Genomic DNA, 20,916 nt, shown 5'->3' with positions numbered 1-20,916 from the left:
TTGGGAGTGATTAATCAGTGGTCCGTCCGAAGAGACAGAAAAGAAAAGACAGAACACAGGGGGAGGGGTTTTCTAACAACTGTGTTTCTAATCTTTCATCTATATTCAAGTCAATATGCACCCAACAAAAAACTAGAGGGCGTCCCAAGTCAGGTGAAATGAGCTGTACGGTCAAGGAGATGGTCATGATAGCAGTTCTGGGAATAGAAGATGAAGGCACATGTCTCATCCACATGAGGGAATAAATGGTTACTTGGATCAATAAACGCATCATAGGTGTATATTGAAAAGGGGAGTAATAATCTAACTGCATGGGAAAATGTGTCCCTGAGAAAAGCCGCTAAGATGTTAATGACTACAACTGCATTATTTCAGTTAAGCAGTTTATCCTGTATCACACACTCATAAAGTCGACCACAGAGCTAACACACAGCACTGGGCCACATAGAGCGTATAGGGATAATGGGATTTTTAGCACACTGCAGCTGGCTCTCATGTGCTGGGTCGTGAACCGATTACAGGCTATAATCCTCTCCATTCAAGAAGCTGTGCATGAGGAAAGCACAGAAACACAGAGGACATCAATCATCATCGCGACTTTGAAAATGGTAAAAACGTTTTTTAATGTGTCCAAAAAGAAAAGGTCGAGGGCATAATATCCGACACAATAACTCTTAATCCTAACTAATTCTCCACTAAGAAGTGCTGCATACATGATGTGGAATACGTAGTAGAGGCACTATTATGTTTTCCGCTGTGTCTTAATGTGGATCGTTATATATGTATTACTACAGTCTACAGTGAAGCCAAAGGTTAATTGTCTACATTTGCAGATAATAAACTCAGTATATATAGTGTGTTTCATCAGTTCCATAATTCCTTGTTTTTTCCCCTCAGCTGCAATGTTGCCGTTTGAACTATTCAACCTGTTGATGGAGATTTTTTTTTTTTTTAAAAGGCAGAGTGATGATGGTGAAATGTTTCAGCAACTGAGGCTGTGGGGTGATGAGATAAATGCTAAACCACCTGTCATTAAAATGGCCTTATCCACAGAGGTAATCTGAGCTCCATCCGTAAAAACTCGGCCCTTCCCGTTGACAAACAGAAGGACAGGGATGCTGTATGTGTGTCTGAAAAAACGTCAAGCACTAGTGGTTGGGGAAATCAACCTCCAACCACTGATTAGGCAGCTATTAGTTATTCATGTTACATAGAAGGCTGAATACTGAGGAGCAGTGATGCCTGAAGTGAAGCGCCACCAGGAGCCATCTTTGTTTCTCTGGATTGTAAAACATAAAGGCAGCTCATGGGAGCAGAGGCCACCGGCTCTATTCTGCATCTGTACACAATGGGTCATAAAACGTGTATTCCCTGCCACCAGCTATTGCAATTACTTCCTTTCTTATTCCACAGCACTCTCACATTGTGTCTCAAACCGATGCAGAAGTGACAGTAATGGCAAAGATAATAGCGCCATTTGCTTGACACCTTTCACTGAGGGACACTAAAGAGCTTTGATGGCACCCCTGCCCCCACAGGCCCTGATGCATAGGATCCATTCAACAGGATAGGGGTCTGGAGGATTGAGCATAATAACTAACACTAATGTGCTGATCATGGATCCCTGTGGGCAACCTATAAGAGCCGATATCCAGTTGGGAAATGCCCGACGTGGGAAGGCAAACAAAGCTGGAAATAGACAGATGCTGAGGGCGGGACATCTCCTGCCCACATTAAACTAGTCACACACAACTTATCCTTTTTGATTGCTCTTACCAACCATGCTGAGACAAAGGCAGCCCTATGTTAGGTGACAACCCTACAGGACAGAGGGCTATGCTTCACATTCCTCTAATTTCTCCACGTATGAAAGGAATCTGTCCAGGAGTTGATGGCAGTGCTTTCCCCTCTCCCCACAGGGCCTTAGTACACGAGGACCAGGGTGAAAGCACAGGCTTGAGTCAGCACTTCATCTCTTGTTGTCAGCCCCCCCCTCCACTGCCCCCTGCAGGCTATATGAGTGGGCCAGAACAGACTTCATGACTCAGGGATTTATTTGGGGGAACAGGAGAAAGGGCACCGGGCACCTCACGCAGGCTGAGACAAACGCTCCGCTTTTCTTTTCTATATCACTTGAGCTGTTTGCCATTCATGATGACAGGCACAAGTGATTCCACGCTGCCTGCCACAACAGTGCCCATCACCCTGATCCTGCAGGGGCACAGCACTATCACACCATGTTATCATATCCCGGGGAAATGACACCCGAAAAGAAGCTGGGGAATCTGCCACAGCGAGTAAGCTGAACTCCAGCTGAACAGCAAATTATTCTGCACACCGATAAAGTGAAGAGCAACACATATAATCCAAATAAGAGTTTCTCATGCAATATTCAGTTCATACCACTGTGCAGCATGCAATATACGAGACAGCCAGGCTGCCTGGAGATGGTCTTTCCTGTAACAATGTTGGCTACAGTAAAGATTAAATCTGTAGCTCATAATCAGAAAACAATGTTAGTGACACCAGAATCATGGAGGATTATGAGTGCATGAGGATAGTGGGATGCATCTACCTGCTGTAGTTCCCTGAGGCTGCAGGGCCAGACTGGCTCTCCATCAACACCTCAGCCTTGACGGCGCCTGACAGCCTTGGATAGACTCACACCTGGGCTTATCTACAGGCTGCAGCCCTTCATGGCCTCAGCTGGTGCTGCCGCTGCGTCTGCCGCTACACTGAGACAGCCATTAGTCCCATCAGCCTGATTATGGCAGCAAAATGCCAGCTGGTGTTTTTATCCAACAGTAACAAAGACAAATACCACAGTGCAGCTCAACCCCCCCAGCTAACCACCCACTCAATACTTGTGATGAGCCATTCGCTGCCCTGGGCATGTGTTGTACAGATTCAACAGATTGATATGAATCAATTCTCATTTGTCAGGCATGGCTCTTGGAGGTGCAGGTAGTATTACATGTCAGCTCCTCTTTGGCTGTATGGAGCCAGCATTTCAACAGTAATGTTTTCTCGCCATGCTATACATTCTGCTCACACTATGGGTGGAGGAATCCATCTTGCTGTGGCTTGACAACAAAACCATTACCCTCGTCACCTCCAGGGAGAAAGACAGTCCAACTCTAACTGCACAAAACTGCACACTCCACACAGCGGAAGAGGTAGGAAAGATAAAGAGAGAGAGAGAGAGAGAGAGAGAGATGAGAGAGAGAGAGAGAGAGAGAGAGAGAGAGGAAAGAGAGGAGCTCAACATGTAGAATAAAAAAAAACTGCCTGCATGTACAACACAAACATCAAGACATCACGCATCCAAGTGAGCTCAATGTTGTTTGTGTACAACATAACTTACTCGACTCCCATGGTAGTGAATCCAATATTCCTCTCCACAGATACAGACTTCCTGTCTATGATGCTGTCGGGATGGAGCAAGCCTTCTGAATCACAACATTTACAAGCTCATTCGTGCTGGGCAGCAACCCTCGTCCTGCTCTGTATGTTGATCCCCCTGCCATGTGGGCCAGAGCGACTGCTCAGCAGACCCCTCCGCTCCACATAATCTGTCCTGCCTATTTGTCAGTAACCGGGATCCCTGCTGTCAATCATAGCACAGCCAACAAAACAGAGCACTGTCCTGCTTTGTCTGCTTTGAGCCTCTCTGTATTGATCACCCCTCTAACAGGAAAGATGTTAGAACTACTAGCTTCACATTCAAACAGGATGACCTATTTCCTTCATAACAATCAAACTATAAACTGATTAAACAATGTAATTAAGGAAGGCAGCAAGCATGTGTTGTTGCGAACAAGAAAGAGCACTTGTGATCCTGCAGTGCTTCCACTTTGTAACACCCAGGATTCATTATTGAAGAGATGCTTGTCCCTCTCCCTCTGACTAAATTATAGTCCAGTGGAGTAGAGAGGGCTATTCAAGTTCCTGATTTCCAATCTCCACTTTTGAAAGAAAAAAAAAACACTCACATTTTATTCCCACAAGCTAATGACGTGTTTCTATGGTTACTCGGTGCAGCCTGGGGGATGAAGGGCAGAGTGAGTGTTGCTGACACAAAGGCAGGGTCTTGTGTGTGCAGGAGAAACCGAGGCTAAATGGCCCTGCTGCCACAATTACAGGAGGATTCCTTCTGCACAATCACAGTCATTACCGCGCAAACCCTCACCTGGGCAGCAGCTGCAAGGAGTCGATGGATGACCATAAAAACACTTCCTCCTGACACTCCTCCAGGGCCGCATTCCAGCAAACAGCTGTCCGCCCTGCCCCTGCAACAGCCCGCCCGCCAGCCTTTGTGCCACCTCCGAGCTCCGAGAATCTCTGCAGACTTTTGTGTCCCCAAGGTCTTCCACTCTCTCATATTCATTACCTCCATGTATCTTTAGAGTGAGTAAATCATAACTCTCCAGAGTGTGATTAGTGTGAGGTAATAAAATGAATTGAGTACTAAACCTTCCTCCAAACAAACATAAAAAAGGGACTAACAGCGGACCAAAGAAACGGTCTAATGCTGATATGCAGATATGAGCATGCCTAGAAAGTAATGTACAAAGTGAGCAGCAGACTCCTCTTAGCAGTGAGCTCTGAAAAATCCCGCGGGCACAGTGGGTAATGAACACACCGGCACAATCAGCAGGTGTTAATGGAACAGAGAGATGGGTAGGGGGATCAGCAGGGCCGCAGTTAGCCTCGCCGTCCAGCTCCTGCTGTGAGCTCCGCCTGCCTTCATTACACAACGCTATGTCAATACACTGATCATATGCTCTGTCACAAGGCAATCAGTGCTTAACGTGCTAGTCAGCTGAACACATGGCTCTAAATTCATTTACCCCACCCCCAGCTATACTCTGACAAACACACACACATAATTATATGCACACATGCACACACACGCAAATCCGGTCAGAGTTTGACCCTTGACTCTTCCTGTCTCTCTGCGACTGTATAGTCACTCTAATTGCCAATTGGTCATTACTGACCCGGGGTCATCTCTTTGCTTTACACAATTACCAGAGACAGGAAGCAGGATCAAAGAACAATTTCAAAACTGGATAAGAGAGATACATGTATAAAAGATACATTAATCCTGTGAGTTAACACCTTTTTCTAGTTTCTGAAAATAGAGGCATCACAAGATAACATCTAAAGACAGACTTTTATTGTCAAATGTTTCCATGATCAACAGTGCAGATGGTAGAATCCCATTCTTATTAATTTCACAGTCTGGCATAAGGCATAAGGTATAAGAGTTAAGCAGTCTGATACTCATGTGTACAAATTAGTCATTTGTTCCCTTGAATTAATAACTACTTTTAATCATTTGCTCTCCACAATTTATAATGTGTCTACCCATATAACACTGACAATCTGTTATTCCATGAGTTTCAGGAGAGGGACAAATTCAAAAGATGGTGTTCAACAGAAAAATATAGAAAGTATAAATACTGAAATTAATGGATTAACTTAATACTAAGAATATGATTAAAAACAATTCAGTAGTTTATTAAAAAAAGACCTTATTTTGAAAGAATTTCAGAAATGTGTTGAAAATTGGAAAGCTAGTTGACGGCAACATATTAAGGGGCATCAATTATCATTCTGTGGAGACACATTACTAATTTGTGCACAGAATTGGTTAAGAATGTGACTCTGACCTTCTGGTCAAATTGACATTTATACTAAAGTGATTTTTCAACTCAGTAGACATCCTAAATGAAACAAATTAAAAGCTTTTTTTGCCCCGTTGAACGGTTGACTTATTTTTGCAATGAAAAATGTAAACTTTGAATCGCTATTGTTCACCATGCTCTTCTTTTCTCTCAGCAGCAGACTTGCTAAAGCAGTTAGACTCGCTAATTGCATTCTAATTAAAATGTCATCTCTGAGTGGAACGGTGTTAGTGAATGTCAGACAAGTGTCTGAGGAGCTCTCTCTCCTCCATTGGGGTAGAAACTGCTGTTTGGTTATTCCGCTCCTACTTCCTGGGCTCTCAGGATTTACACATGCATACCACTAATTGTATATTTTGTGAACAAAGAGGAATACTAATCAGATATGAGTTTTCAATTAAGTCCAAAACACTAAGTTTTTTTTTTCTCAAAACAAGAAAAGTCTGTTGATTGACTCAATTTATTTAGACTTTTAGGGATTCACATTTCAATCAGCAGCGGTATACAAGAAGACGAAATGAAGACAACAAAAGGATGATGATGGTGATGATGATATTCCTGTTGCAGGCAGCTGGGGAGGGTCAGGAAACGGGTGTGAGCTTCAAATCAAGCGCAGTGCATCTCCAGCACCCTTTACTTTACTGTAATAGCGGAATGTGATGCGGTTTGAAGCCGTCATTATGTTTTCTGGGCCAAGCAAAACACCACATTCTTGGCAGCAAATTATCTTTGGGATGAAATAAAAGGTGGAACCGTTTACTGCGCTTCCACCTCCACCCACTCTGCCCCACCAGGACCTGCTGCAAGGGAAAAAACAAGTCCACCTCCCTTTTTTCCCCCCTGCACTGAGCTTTATACGCTAATCTTTTGAGCTCAGGTCCAAAGAAAACATGAGAACTAATAAATCAATGTCAGGAATTAACCCCGTCTAGCAGATGTCTACATAGATGTTGTGACAGGAAGTGGTGTGAACAGGAAGTTGCATATTTAGTGGAGGATCTGGAATGGGTAGGAATGTCCCCATTAGTCAAAGGATAGGCCTCATGGACCCACTGATATACTCTGACCCTGTGAACGCTGGCAAGACAAAATCCATTTGGGGTGCTTGCAGAAAAACTGAGCCCCACAGTGTTCCCCCATGGGCATCCTGTCACACTCCACAAGTCCCTTCACCTCCTGTGGTGCAGAGCTTCAATAGTCCTATGCATCATCCTTAGCCAGCTTCCCATTTGCAAGCATTCATTATGGTGTAGCATTCCTTGGAGAGAAGAAGCAGGGAAGGTATGCACTGACCAGCCTGCCAGGGAATCTATCAATGACAATATAGCACATTGCACCCGCCTGGAGAGGGTGAAGTATTCTCCGGGGCAACAACAACATCAGAGCCAAGCAGTGCTGAAAAATCCTTGCTTAGCCTGAAAAACATGGGACCAAATGGTTTCACAAAATAATGGTCCTGCAAAGCTGCAAATCCTGAAAAGCCATTTTAAAGTCGAAGAAGCGAAACAAAGAATAACTAAACATAAAATACCTCAGGATAATACTTGGCTTTAACGTAAGCCCCTTTCGTGAGGCACCCCCTCTTCATATCAAATTATGTAATTCTGTTTTCCATTCACGGGCAGTGATGCCTGTAACTAAAGGTTCATTTAGTCCCATGATGGTGCGTATCTCAGGGCAATGCTATAATTCTACCATGGCAAAAACAACATCTCCATAGAATATGTGCCCCACAGGGAACACCATGAACCACTGCCTTCGACAGACATTGGAAGGCAAGTCTGTGCACATCTCCTATTCAGCTTTCCTTTTGTAAACACACACACGCACACACACACTTAAGCCTGAATTCATGCAGGTGTGTACGTACACAAACACTAAACACTTCATTTAGCACCACGGCACATCAATCTAATCTCTGAACGTTTTGACAGGCTCAACCGTGGTGTGATTTGACAGGACGGATGAGAAAGGCGCTTACCTAATGAAGAAGGAGGCTGCTGCAGAGGAGGAAGCAGAGGGGGAGGGTCCGGTGACGGTTGCTGGGAGTCCCGGTTGGCTGGAGTTCCTCAGCCGGCAGGAAGTCAAGGTGCTGCTGCTGCTGGTGGTCATGGTGGAATCAGAGGCCTCCGCAGCTGAGACATCCCTGTCTGCTTCTCTCATCAAACCCTGAACCTGTTGACACACAGATACAGGGATAAGACCACAACCATCACTTACAAGTTGTACTGCTCCTGCCCACCTTCCTTCCACCCCATTTACTCCCCCTGTGCCACAGATGGACAGGCAGCTGCTGCAGCCAGCACTGGTTAGCGGGAGTCAGCAGTATCCACAGCAGAGAGCTCCCTGCAGAACAGCAAGGATGCTGCACCATTCATTGATTCTGGCAACACTCTTGAGGTTGCTCTGGCTGTAGCCTACTGTAATTAAGTGATAACCCACATTTAATTAGTAATTAAATCACAAGCGATTCACTTCACTCTACTCCCGATTATATCTATACCTCCACGGCTAATTTGGACCTTCACTCATCAGCAATGTCGTCCAATAGGTTGAGTTATACTTAAACTATTTAAGGATGAGTTTCTATGGGAATAAATGACATCAACAACAATTTGAGTAATGACGTTTGTTCTCTAAATGTTTACGAGGTATGGAAACTGTGCCTGCGTGGGCACACCCTGCCCTGGAAGCTTGTTGGTTGAAGGGTGAACAGAGGTGAGCTGCATTTGTTTCAGACCTTGGCCTCTGGTCACTAAAGACAGACACACTGGTTCGATCACCTGTAAATCTTCATTTTAATTTCCTTGGCCAAGGAAGTTATGTTTATTTGCTCGGTTTGTCCGTTTGTCATTGCGCAGGATTATTAAAAAACTCCCAAGCCCAGATTCATGAAACTGGGTAGACAGGTGTAACATGGCCATTAAATGTTTGTAGCCAATCCAAATTACTGGGTGGATTCTCAAACTAAGTTTCACTTGTTTCACTAGCATGCATTGTGCTAAAAACATGTGGCGTATTAATCATTTGAAAGAAAGTTCCAACTGGGAGAATTCCCGTAAATGCCAAATCAATTCGAAACCAAAACTCGGAAAGTCATAAAAAATGTTGGTACACTTTTAATTTACTCTGCTCTTTGATGTAAACAGAAAAGGCAATTCAAGTCAAGATGATCATTCTTTAATGGTGATAGAGCTTTTTCATAGTTAGTTAAAAGTGAATATGGCTGATAATGATTTAAAACCACACCATTAGAAGTCAGTCATACACTAAGCCTTCTAGCCCTCTTAGCTCAGTGGAGATGAAGCATACAGGTTTGGCTGGAGCTCTGGAGCCTGCAGAGGATCACTGATTGCTGCAGTCCAGCTGAAGGAGTGCAGAGACCTAATTATACAAGCCGAAATCCAACTCTGTGACTGCGCTTCAGCTGGAGTCACCATACTGACAAAAGGTTAATCCTCACCGGAGCCGCTAGTTTATCCTGCGAGACAATGATCAATAGCAGCTGACAAGAACCAGTTCTGCAGTTTTTCAGCATCCGAAATTAAATAAATAATGGCCAAAGTTTTCCTAAAAACATTTATAACACTGACACATGAACATTGTGTAATCAGCAACGACCTTGTATTGAGCACAACGCAGCACTGGAGCCTCAGTGCCATTTGACAGCAGATGTATTATAAACACAGTTCAGGGCCTCTGCATATTTACCTCACTGTTTGCCCTGGATTCATGCTTGGCACCTAAAATTAAATCTTTTTTTATTATAAAGTGTCTGGCCATCTATTATCTGCCATTTGTCAACACGGGCTGACAGCCGCACTATTTATATGCCAAGCCTGACATTTGAATGCTATACATCAGGATGTGAGGACATACTCACATTCTGGCATTCACATAAGAGGCTTGGCTATTGCTCTGCAGAGTGTTAGCTTTACATTCAGTACAATCTGTTACTATATTAAAGCACAGGCATTATCTTTTCCCAGAAAAGCTTCACTGACCATTTGTCAAATGATGGTCCTGCAAAGCATTTTCTCCATGCATTCCCACTTTCCCATGTCTTCCCTTTGAGCTTGTTATCAGTGTTAAGAATCACTGCTTTGTTTTAGAGGTCTGGCTTTGCTCTCCTGAGACATCATCATGGAGGTTAAGTCTGATATCAAGCTGTGGTATGTGAAGTTATGACTTGGAAAGTACACCACAGAAAACACAAACTGAAATGAGCCAAATACAGATCCTCACGCAGACGCCAGAGCGGAAAGCCTCACACCATGCTGGTGTCGATGACAGGTTAGGAACTCCCATTACACTCTGGCACGAAAGACTAGAGTACTTCACACGCAGCCGTACAGGAAGCTGATGTGTGTAGCTCATCAAATCTGTCACTGATTGAGTCGGTCAAGAGGCGGCACATTTTCAGGAGCACACAGGGACAGCTGTTTGTAGATGGGGTGCAGGCTAAAAATTTATAAACTATAAACACACACATATAGGTTCACACACACGCACAGACACACACTGGAGCTCATCACAGTTCCTATCAAAGAGTATTCCCCATGGTATTAAAAAATGGGGACTTAAGCCCCTCAGCCAAGCTGCTGTCTGTAGCCTTGGACCTGCACTGGCACTGATTCTGGCTGAAAAGAACAATCTATCCCCTGGTCAGGTAATTAGGCCGTGTCAGTGGAGCCATGTGTGCTCGCCCATTTGTACCGAGAGCCAGTCATGAGCTGGCCTTCCACCCTTTAACCCCCAGCCCTCCCTGATCTTCTTGCCTTGGCTTGCCACTAGAAGGAATAGGCAGACAAAAGAGGGGGGGAAAGAGACAAAGCGAGAGAGTTTTGAACATAATGGAGAGAGTTTAAAGGGGAAAAAAAGTTCAGTGGAGCCCTAGCTGTGAAGTCTGAAGGTAGCATTGTAGGCCAGCACCCTATCAGGAGACCATCTTCTCCCTCGATGCTGAGAGTACCAGGACTCCCCTGTGACCTTTGATCCCAGCGGTCAACAGACGGTTACTGCGGAGTGAAATAGGCCTTGTGGTAATCTGGCTGTCGTGCTTGGCTGGCCTCTGTAACCTACAGAGTGCAACTGAGGTGAGAATTGACTTATAGCGATACTATCATGTGAGAAAAGTACTTAAATAAAACACCCTGAACTCTCTCTGGGCAGAACTCACCAATCTAGTTCCATTTTTCTAAATATGGTTTCTTAAGTTGGCAAGAATGTTCTTTCCCTTTCCTTCCTGTGTCCTTTTCTACTCTTGTCATCAAAGCTTTCTGTGGTACGTTGCCATGCGGGCACAGCTGCGCCAAAGAAACAGCAGCCAAGATCATCCATTGGGCTTCAAATTGGTGGCAATGGAGCCAACCACTGCAGCAGGCAACCAGTGGGTCAATAACGGAAACTCTCACGGGTCAAAAGCACTCTCTTTGTAGATTATCACACAAGTGACTGTGGATTTTATGGTGTAAAAGAGAGAATTGCAGATTTGGTTCAATTGATTTCTTGTTTTGAATGGTAGCATAACAACACATTCAATGTCTTCATTCCATCAGCCAGTAACACCAGAAATGTATTTAGCAATTGTGAAGCTGGAGCCTATCTAAGTCTCTTTGGTTCTCAGAAAGGCACATTTGGGTGCCATTTTCTCAATTCAAGGCAGCTACACATATGAACCAGTGTCAGTCAATTACAAAGAGGCAGCCAGATAGTTTCAATTCCTACGACCACAAACATCATTCCAGATGTTAACCAGAGCCTTTTCTCAAATGGGAGATTCAAGGTGCCCTATAATGGGCTTTGCATGGGATGCCCCAGGCTCCCTGGTTGAGAGGATTTCTGTCCAACACACACAAAGTCCATATCTGCTTCTTTGCCTGAACACCACCACATGCTTTCCCCACAGAGAGACTAAGAGGGAATCATGAATTGAAGCTTGTGCCTTTTGGCATCCTTGTGGTTTTAATGAAAATAAACTAGCTGGAGAAAATAACACCCATTTCTGCTGTGTTTGTAACTTTATGTCCTGAAGGGACATTTTTTTCTGTCCAAGCAGGGCCTGAACCATTGATGAACTCATCCAATCTCTAAGGGCCACTAATTGCTTTTTAGACACATAGATGGAGAACACAAGGCAGCCTCTCCCTTCTGTGCCAGGCTGTTTGATTTTCCCTAGATTGCGTACATGCAGTTAAAAGCTTTTGATGGCCTCCCATAAACCATTTCTAAAGGCATTTGTTGACATAAACGGGAGGAGTGAAAATCTGTCTTCAATTGTCAAGCAGAAATAAATAACACTGCCAAGACTTGTAACAGGCTGCAGTTATCCACAGAACAAATGGCAGAATTACAGTTTACATTTATGAAGGGAATTATGGTGCAAGAAACAGACAATGTGAGCGCATGCTGTTTGATCTGCACACCTCGGGAAGTGAAAGATTTTTTAAGATAGGGAAAGACACATCAGGAAAAAGTTACATATCACCAGCCAGAAATGTGCTCTAAGGCGCTAAAATTCCCTGTTTACACATAAAGCTTATGTTAATGTGAAAATACATCATCTCTAGTTGTAAACAAGGTACAGCATGATCCCATGACACCAAGGGCAAAACTCCGGATCATTCCAAGTCCCTTAGACATCAAACGAAAAACAGACGAGTTATGGTGAGGCTTTGGGGTGGTCATTTAAAATGCCCTTGAGGAGAAGGTCGGCAGATTAGTGTTGTGATGACCTCTGACCTCAGATCACTCAGACTCCTTGACTACTGAGGAATGAGAGGTCAGCTCTCCTGTAGAGCTTTGACTCACCAATCCTCTGCAGGGCTTTTAAAGGTCTGAAATGCAGTCTGATGAACAATATGACATTAAATGTACTTTATCAAAATGTTCCGTTATTTTCTTTCAGATTTGGTTTGGTTATTTGTAATATAAATTATCACTTTTTGTCAGGATTGCATTTGTCCTCAAATGTCTCCTTCATCTTTTTTATTAATTACTGTCAAAGTGTATGATGGTCTTATGGCCCTAAAATCTAATGTCACAATTACGTTTGTTAAAAAAACTAAAATGCATATTGCATCACTGATAGGACACGCCTCTTTTTAGTGAACATCGTTTTTAGTGCGATACAATCCATTTTAAACAATGAATAAATCATAAGCCCCGCTGCTTAAAAAAAGATCAATAATTAAAAACATTTTCCTTTTCTTTCTTGTGGGCGATTTTCACTTCTCTGTAAGAGCAACCTGGACAGCTTTTTCAAATAACTTGTGAGGAAATTAATGATAATCCTGATAACCGAAATTGACCTTGATCAATTTATTGTGAGTGTTTTTTATCCAGATCCACTGTAAATGGATATTGCCACATCCTAACTGTTCATCGTCTTCAATTGGTGCTGTTGCACTCCTAATTTTTCTAATTTTAAACAATTAAAATGCATGAGATTTTATATAAAATTGCAAAGGTAACATTGAAGACATACCGGTTTAGGCTGAGGGACGTAGTTGTTGACCCTGGAGACGCTCCACACGCCCTCGAGGTACTGCTGTGCCTGAATGGTGACGGAGCCCACGGATCCACTGATCTGCCCTCCTGCCACCGTCACCTGGACGCTTGTCTTCGGCCCTGAGGTGACGGAGGGGCTCTGCGACCAGCCTGGTACCCTGTGCCGCTCCCCCAAGGGCAGGACAGAGTGGGCAGCTGGTTGTCCTTTAGACAGCTGTTTAGCATGGACACTGGAGGACACAGTGTATCTAGCAGGCTGTGGTAAAAAGGATTTAGTTGGCAGCGCTGCCATGTCTGAGCTGAGGGTGAGGGTGGGAGCGTGGAGCGTCTGCAAGGCCTCCTGCTTCAGTTGGTGGAGAGGGGTGGAGCACACCTGGCAACAGCTGACAGCTTCATGGCTCCCGGGTCTTTGGAGCTGCTCGAACAGGAAGGATGCATATCCAGGGTCCTGCAGAGAAAACAGACACAGAGAGGGCCTTTAACACAACTCTAGCAAGCTTAACGGCCCGTCCACACTACAGCTTCGACAGCTTCAAAAACGGTTTCCAATGCGTCTGCCCATTCACTTTGAATGGGGTGACGTCACTTTTCGCCGAACTGCATTGTGGGAAGCAGAGCGGAGCTTTCCTGGTGTTTCAGGCTGCAAAAGTTGAGCAATGTTCAACTTTTGAAGCTTCTGAAGCTTTCGGTGGAAGCGTCAGCCAATCAAATCATATGCCAGTACAAGCTCTAGCCAATCAAACCGCTGCTTGTGTGTCAGGGGCGGGAGATTCATGTGATTGGTTGTTGGTCGAGCTTCAGACACGCCCAGCTCCAAGCTTTTTTTGAAGCTGTAGTGTGGACGGGCCGTTTCTCTCACTATCTAATCACTAATCACTATAATTTCTTTTCAAAGGATTTCCTGCATGTTGTTCATATTTTCCAAGCTCGGCAGTGGTCTGCTGGCAGTGTGGTCCTTAACGGCCTCTTGGGACCCTCACACCCCTGCTTTAACCACTTCCTTTTTGTTTAGGGATGGTTGTTTGTTTAGACAGAGATGCTTTGCCTGCATGCAACTAAAGACTGCTGATCAGGCATGTGCTTATTTCACATTGTGTGCCGGGAAGCTGAGACCAAACAAACCAAACGAGAGGAGACTCTGAAATAACGCTCGGAAGGGATTACTTGAAGATCCCACAGAGACATTCCTGACAAAAAAACAACAACAAGCAAGATATGTAAGAGGGGCCTAGCCTAGCATATTTCAGCTTATTACTGCTTTAGTGATGATGTCCAGTGGAGTTTTGTTCTTTTACTTTTTCTCTGCGAAGGCTCCCTAGGGTGTCCAGCTCTGCTTGGGAGAACTGACAAAAGGAAAACAACAGCTGAGGGGATTGTAGTGCCCAAAGCCATACAATTTACATACGATAAGTGTCCCAGCGTGAAAACACATGATAAGCTACCAAATGTGAAAATAACCACCTCCACCAGGAAGCTTGAGGCACCCAGAGCTATCAATGAACTATTCAAATCCTAAGTGAGGGAGGAACATAGGAACATAACTTTCTCTGTGTTTTAGGCAAACAAACACTCACACCAACACAAACACACACACACAAACAAACAGTCTCTTAAGAGGCATAAAGGGGCGGTGGGCTTCTGCCCAGCGGAGTCGTGGCCTAAGACAGGAGCCCACAGCACATACATAAATGTTTATGAGGCCTTTGCTCCGTGGAACCTCCGAGGTGATCAGGAGGAGTGAGGCAGCAGGGAAACAGCAATCCTCTCCCTTAATGCAGTGCCACTTAATACAGCTAACCCAATAGACATAGAGACCAAAGAGGCAGGCTAGGGAACTCTAAATCTCCTCGCCATGAAAGCAGCTCAATACGGAGACTTTTAGACGACCTTTCTCTGCAAACATGATCAGCATTAATAGCTTGATCACGCCTTACAGAAAATGGACACATGTAATCTGTACATTTCCGTTATTCTGAAAAATGGACAGAAAGCGGTATCCACTGATTTATACTATTATAAGGATAATCTCAATATCATCACTTTACTTAAAGGTCCCATGCCATGGCCATTTCTACTGATCATAATTCCATTGTTGAGGTCTACTAAAATAGATTTATATTGTGCAATTTTCCAAACTCACATTGGTTTCTCATACAGCATCTCTGTATAGTATGTGTATTCACTCTCCGTCCTAAACGGCTTGTTGGAGCGGATTGGTCCAAACGTAACGGCTCCGCGGACGTAATGTAACGTCACTATACCCGAAATACGTCACTATACCCAAGAAATAAACAATGGAAAAAGAAAAATCTCCAACGAGGCGTTCTGGGGCAGCATAGACAGGTATTTTCTGTGTTAGAGTTTTACTCGCTACAGGGTGTACTTTGAGGGTTTGTGACTCTGCAGACCGTTTACATGCAGAAAAAGCTACATAACACACAAGGGGACGGGTAATAACCAGAAAAGCATGACATGGGACCTTTAAAGGAGAATCATGTAGAGGACTGTAACTCGGCTGGCCTGGTGTCCACTGAATACTTCTGGGTAATGATTTACTTTATTGGCTACATGCTCGACACATGGACATGCACAACATAGAAATACACTCAGGATGTAGGAAATCCCATAAATCTCCCAACGAAAGATGAGCTGACAGTAGATCAAGTGCAGTATGGTATCAAGTGAATATTGATGCTATAGCGAGGAATGGATTTAAATGTAAGAAGCTTATAATAGAAAAGATCAGGATATGACAGAGCTTTAAAAAAAAAAAAAAAAGAAGAAGAAGAAGGTATCTAATGAAACTAGATCCTGGCATGTGAACAATCTCCACGCTCAGACAGGATTTTTAAGCACAAGACAGGACAGTTCTGCTGAAATACTATGAAAGAGTCCATGACAAATTGGAGCTAAAGAAAACACCTCTGGCTGCCATCTTCACAGTCTAGTCTGGATTCATGTATATTATTCCTGGACAGGAAATTGGAGCAAAGTCAAAACCAGTCAACTCCGCCCTTCCATCACCTCTCACCCTTTACCCTCCAAACACCCCTTACCCACCTCGGGGCACTGGTAGATGGAAGAAATCAATTTCTCTCTCTCTCTCCATGCATTGTTAGGTGTTGATTTAGGAGAGCTAATAAAAAGACACACAAAGCTGAGCCATCTGCTATTCAGTTAGGATTCTGGAGGTTAGAGAGCAGGGCTTCTCCTGTAAAACTGTCTGTGAGCTTTATGCCCAGCGGAGTGAATAAAGGTTCAGGGCCACAGGGCTTATGAGAATGATGGCGCCCATGATGAGGACAGTGATGTTGATGTTGCGGAGGAGAATGATGTGGGTGTGATGAAACTCAAGGCCACAGAATCAATCTTGATATGCCACATGAGAGGTGGAGAAGTGGATATCAAAAAAAGACATCAAGAATGGTAGAAATCTTAAACATCGCTCAGGGAATGTAGGTTAAGATATACTTATATAGAGATCTAACTAGTGCTGCAACTAACCGTTGTTTTATTACCACTTAATTTCGAATAATTTTCAAGATTAATGGATTAATCATTTGGTCATTAACATGTTAGGTAAAGTGGAATAGATTTCTTAAAGTCCATGGGGATGTCTTTATATGTCCAAAGCCCATGGATAATGCCTTCAATATGAAAAAGAATCCAGACATAAGTAGGAAACCTTCATATTTGAGTCTGAAACAGCATTTTTTGCATGAAAGACTACTTCCGTGATTAATTGATTATCAAAAAAGTTGGCAATTATTCTTCTGTTGGGCGATTAGTCAATTCCTCATTGCAGCTGTAGCTTGCTTATACTGTAAGTTAAGTAGTTTACTCTTTTGTTTATTTTTGCTACCAGGCTAACTGCTGAAGAGCATCTGCGTCAGCATAACGTGGAGAAGACGAAACATATAATGCAGGATCACACCCAGCCCCTGAAGCCATATTGTTTCTTTTATCATCCATATGATATATAACTGACAAGTGGGTGTGAAGAGCAGCACTACTGGGGAGAAGCATGTTATGCACGGCATCAACACAAACCAAATGTTCAAAGCATTCCCCGAAAGGCGTGGAGCTACTTCAGAGCTCTGACTCCTCGGCCATTGTTCTGTACAAGTGGGAGATGGTTTTGGTTTTCAACCCGAGGTCTATCCGTAGAGAGAGTCAAACTGCACGAGCGAGGATAAGAGGACAGAGAGAGAAAGACATGTGGGAGGAGGTGGGCTGGGTTTGTGGCCCCTGCCTGGAGGCTTGTGGGTGGTTGTGTTGGTCTACTGCCTGTCAGCACTGATCTTTATTAAACTCTAGGGACGAATGTAGTCAGATGCCATGGCCTTATTATGGAAAGGAGGTGTGCCGAGCTCACTGGGGAAAGAAAGCCCTGCCTCTGGAATGAGCCCTCTGCTGCCCTTAGAGACCCAAGTTTGTCTCTGTCCCTCACACTAACAGTGATGAAAAGCAGGGCAGCAGCAGCAGGAGGGAGAGCCACCGACTAACTGACTGTCTCTCTGGGCTGATGGAGAGTATCATCACAGACAGCCCATGCCCAGAGGCTGATGGGAACAAGCTCAGCCGTAACCACTTACTGTATGGATAAGGAGACAGGGAGAGAGATGTGCATGATTTCCCCTCCCAGGTCTCCTCACAAAACCCGGCAAAGTCACACGTACTGTAGGATTTTTTCTCCAATCACACCTCATTTACCTCTACTCTTCAGTCCACCTTTTCTCTAACCAGACAAAGTGAACCTGCCTTCTGACTGTTTCTGATTCAGAGTCTGATGTACCTCTGTTGTGGAGCGCCAGGCCAGATATAGCAAGCTGACTTAAATCAAGGGGAAGGTCATAGTGATTTGAAATGCATGAGGCGCCACACTAGCCAAGAGACTTTTAGGCACGCTCCATTGAAAGTAAAATACCCTGAGAAACCAGATTTTCTATTCCAGTTGAGCTCAACAGATATTACCCAGACATGAAAGCTCACTGTGACCCACAGCAGCATTGGCAGAAAGAGAAATGAAACAAAATTGTATAAATGTGCATCTGTGATGAGAAAAGTTCTGACATACTGGAGCCGGCAGCCTGTCAGATCTTATCTGAACTGTTTTTCAGTTTCTGTTGCATCCTAGCTGAATTTGATTTATTTTCTCATTTCCAACATCAGTCATAGTGCAATTTGCCAGAAAAGGTCCAGTACTTTGACTATTTCTCCATCCTGTGTGTTCCTTCTCTGTAACTGTTCAGGAAGTTGACTTTGAGATTAAATTGCTCAGTCTTTCATTCCTTCCTGCTCCTTTCCAGGTTTCTTTTTCATAACTTACCCGCATGGAAACATTCCTCCATAAGAGTCAGTACACCTCGCTGCTTTATATCTGTCCTCATCAATAAACTTTGTTCTCACCAACACCAGTCCTGTTTACACATTACAACTCCTCAGTACTTCCTATGACTGCATTTCTTGTAAAGTGAAGACCACACAGCAGCTGCCGAATCGAATGCCCTTTCAACTCCTGACTTTCCCCTTCTCTGCTTCCCTGTGAGGATGCGACCGAGCCATCTATGTTGACTTGGCCTGAGACAGTGTTGACCCTAACCACACACCGTCTCTATAAGTCTCGAAGGGATTGCCCCCCCCCCCCAATAAACCGCAGGAGCCCAGTCCAGATCCCGGGGTGAGGATGAGAGCTTCCAGCAGGCCTGCTTTCCCACAGGTAGTCAGGAGTCAGGAGAAAAATGAGCACAGCTGCCCCGGGTGAGTGCAGGGCATTACGGCAGATTACATTCCCAGGATGAAAGCAACACATCCAGTGGTGTAATCCCTCTCTGCCCCCTGCTCTTTCTCAACTACTCCCACCACCTCCATCTTAAAGCCCACCGCCTCGACCCGGATCCCCTAAAAGAGGGCAGAGCTGGAAGGCCTGTGACTGTGATTAGATATCAGGTGGAGCTTTTAGTGCAGCAGCAGATCTGGGATACAGACCATTAAATTTAACCACTCCCTGCTCGGAGGCAAAGAAGACAATGACTCAGGATGTCACACTAGCATGCTATTTAACTCTGCGGGAATGCCTTTGGTAGAACACAAAATGGGGCATCTAACCAAATCACATGAAACAGATGTCTGTCCCTGTTTGCTGACTTGACAAGATTAAACAAATCTGTAATAAGACTTTCCTGCAAACAAAGCAGCGGTATCTGCAGCAACGCTGTCATCACCTACCTGATAATACCGCCGCAGACATAAAGCACACAGCAGCACTATGATAATGAATTCATTCACCCTCTGTGGCTGTGTGAAACATTTATCCATTTTTCTGTCACTCTTAGGGTTTTGCATTCGAGCACAATGAGATTCCATCAAATAATAATGAAATAGCTCTCCTGCTTTTCCTGCATTTATGATATGAAATTAGGCTTTTGTCTGAGTCAGACTACATTTTGAGTCTCATCTCATTATCTGAATTTAAGCTTCTGTGAGAGATATGGTCGCAAAATGGATTCTACTCTTTTTTTAGGGGTCTGATCTCAAACTGATCCTCGTTTTAACACAATGAAACACAAAAAACAAGCACTTATTGGCGTATACTGAATAATTGTTATACAATAAAAATAATGTTCACTTCTAACTTTGCAATACATTGTTCCTAGAGAGATAACATGGCATTACCATATTTTGAAACTATCCTGAAGACAAACTGCTCACTTAAAAAGTTAACAAAACATTACATTGAACAAACTTCCTGCTGTTAGATTTTAGATTACCTTGTTTAATGAAGTGCATCAGATTCTTGCATCAGTATTCCCTTAAATGAACAGCCAACTCCTTGCTTTACACATCTGTTTATGAGGAGCTCACAAAGACGTCAGTCTGTCTGCCCAGTGTGATTTAGCCCTATCCCCCTTTAACTGTCAGAGAACTGCTGACAGAAAATGTAAATAGGCTCAGTGACACTTTCAACACATGCCCACCTGTCCAGAATATCACAGTGACACATCCTCTGATAAACGATTACAGGGTTGAGCAAAACCCCATTAGAATGAGCACACAAGATCTACTACAAAATACACAAAATGTTGGCCTTTTTATCAGAATATCTTGATAAGATCTAGTGTGACATGTCGCTTTGTTTTGGGCTGACTAGCACTGTCACACGGGTCATTGTACACTATAGTGCAGCCTGCAGCTTCTCCTGTCATCCATAAAAACAGATGTTGCTGTCCATCAAAAAAAAAAAAAGGCCATAGATCCTGCTGACCCTCAGGTTAAACATAGATAGAGTCAGTTGTAATCACTCATGAGTCTTTTGCCAAACCGCCCTGCAACCATTAATGACCTCACATAATGACGTGTCATCACTCCATATGGTCGTCCCATTTATCAGGATGGGAGTGCTTGTGGCTCCTCTCACTGACGGCAGACTCACATACATGGTTTTATAAAAGTGCAATTACATAAAAGGTTTACTAAAGCATGGCTTTCACACTAGAGGGAAGAATAGTTGGAACGTGCGTGTGCGTGTGTGTGTGTGTGTGTGTGTGTGTGTGTGTGTGTGTGTGTGTGTGTGTGTGTGTGTGTGTGTGTGTGTGTGTGTGTGTGTGTGTGTGTGTGTCTCTTTACATCACAGCCATCCATCACTCCAGCCTTTCGCCACTTGGCCAGTTAATTACCTTTTCCTGTTCACTCACACACATAAAGAAAACAAGCCCCT

At 44.0% G+C, this 20,916-nt stretch overlaps 1 protein-coding gene across 3 annotated transcripts in view; it reads right to left on the bottom strand.

Annotated features, from left to right (window-relative positions):
• kif26ab (kinesin family member 26Ab) overlaps positions 1-20,916 on the bottom strand; it is a 65,370-nt gene that overhangs the window by 26,280 nt on the left and 18,174 nt on the right. For 2 of the 3 annotated variants that reach the window (XM_034222130.1, XM_034222131.1), the window contains exons 3-4: positions 13,177-13,647; positions 7,672-7,865 (exon numbers count right to left, since the gene is read on the bottom strand). In XM_034222130.1, the coding sequence (XP_034078021.1) occupies positions 7,672-7,865; positions 13,177-13,647 (665 nt within the window). Of the gene's footprint in view, positions 1-7,671; positions 7,866-13,176; positions 13,648-19,969; positions 20,109-20,916 lie in introns of those variants that run through there. The other variant, XM_034222132.1, reaches the window with a different exon arrangement.

Source organism: Gymnodraco acuticeps, unplaced genomic scaffold, assembly GCF_902827175.1.
Source record: "Gymnodraco acuticeps unplaced genomic scaffold, fGymAcu1.1, whole genome shotgun sequence".
In the NCBI taxonomy this organism is placed as follows: Eukaryota; Metazoa; Chordata; class Actinopteri; order Perciformes; family Bathydraconidae; genus Gymnodraco; species Gymnodraco acuticeps.
This window is presented reverse-complemented; position numbering and strand designations above follow the sequence as displayed.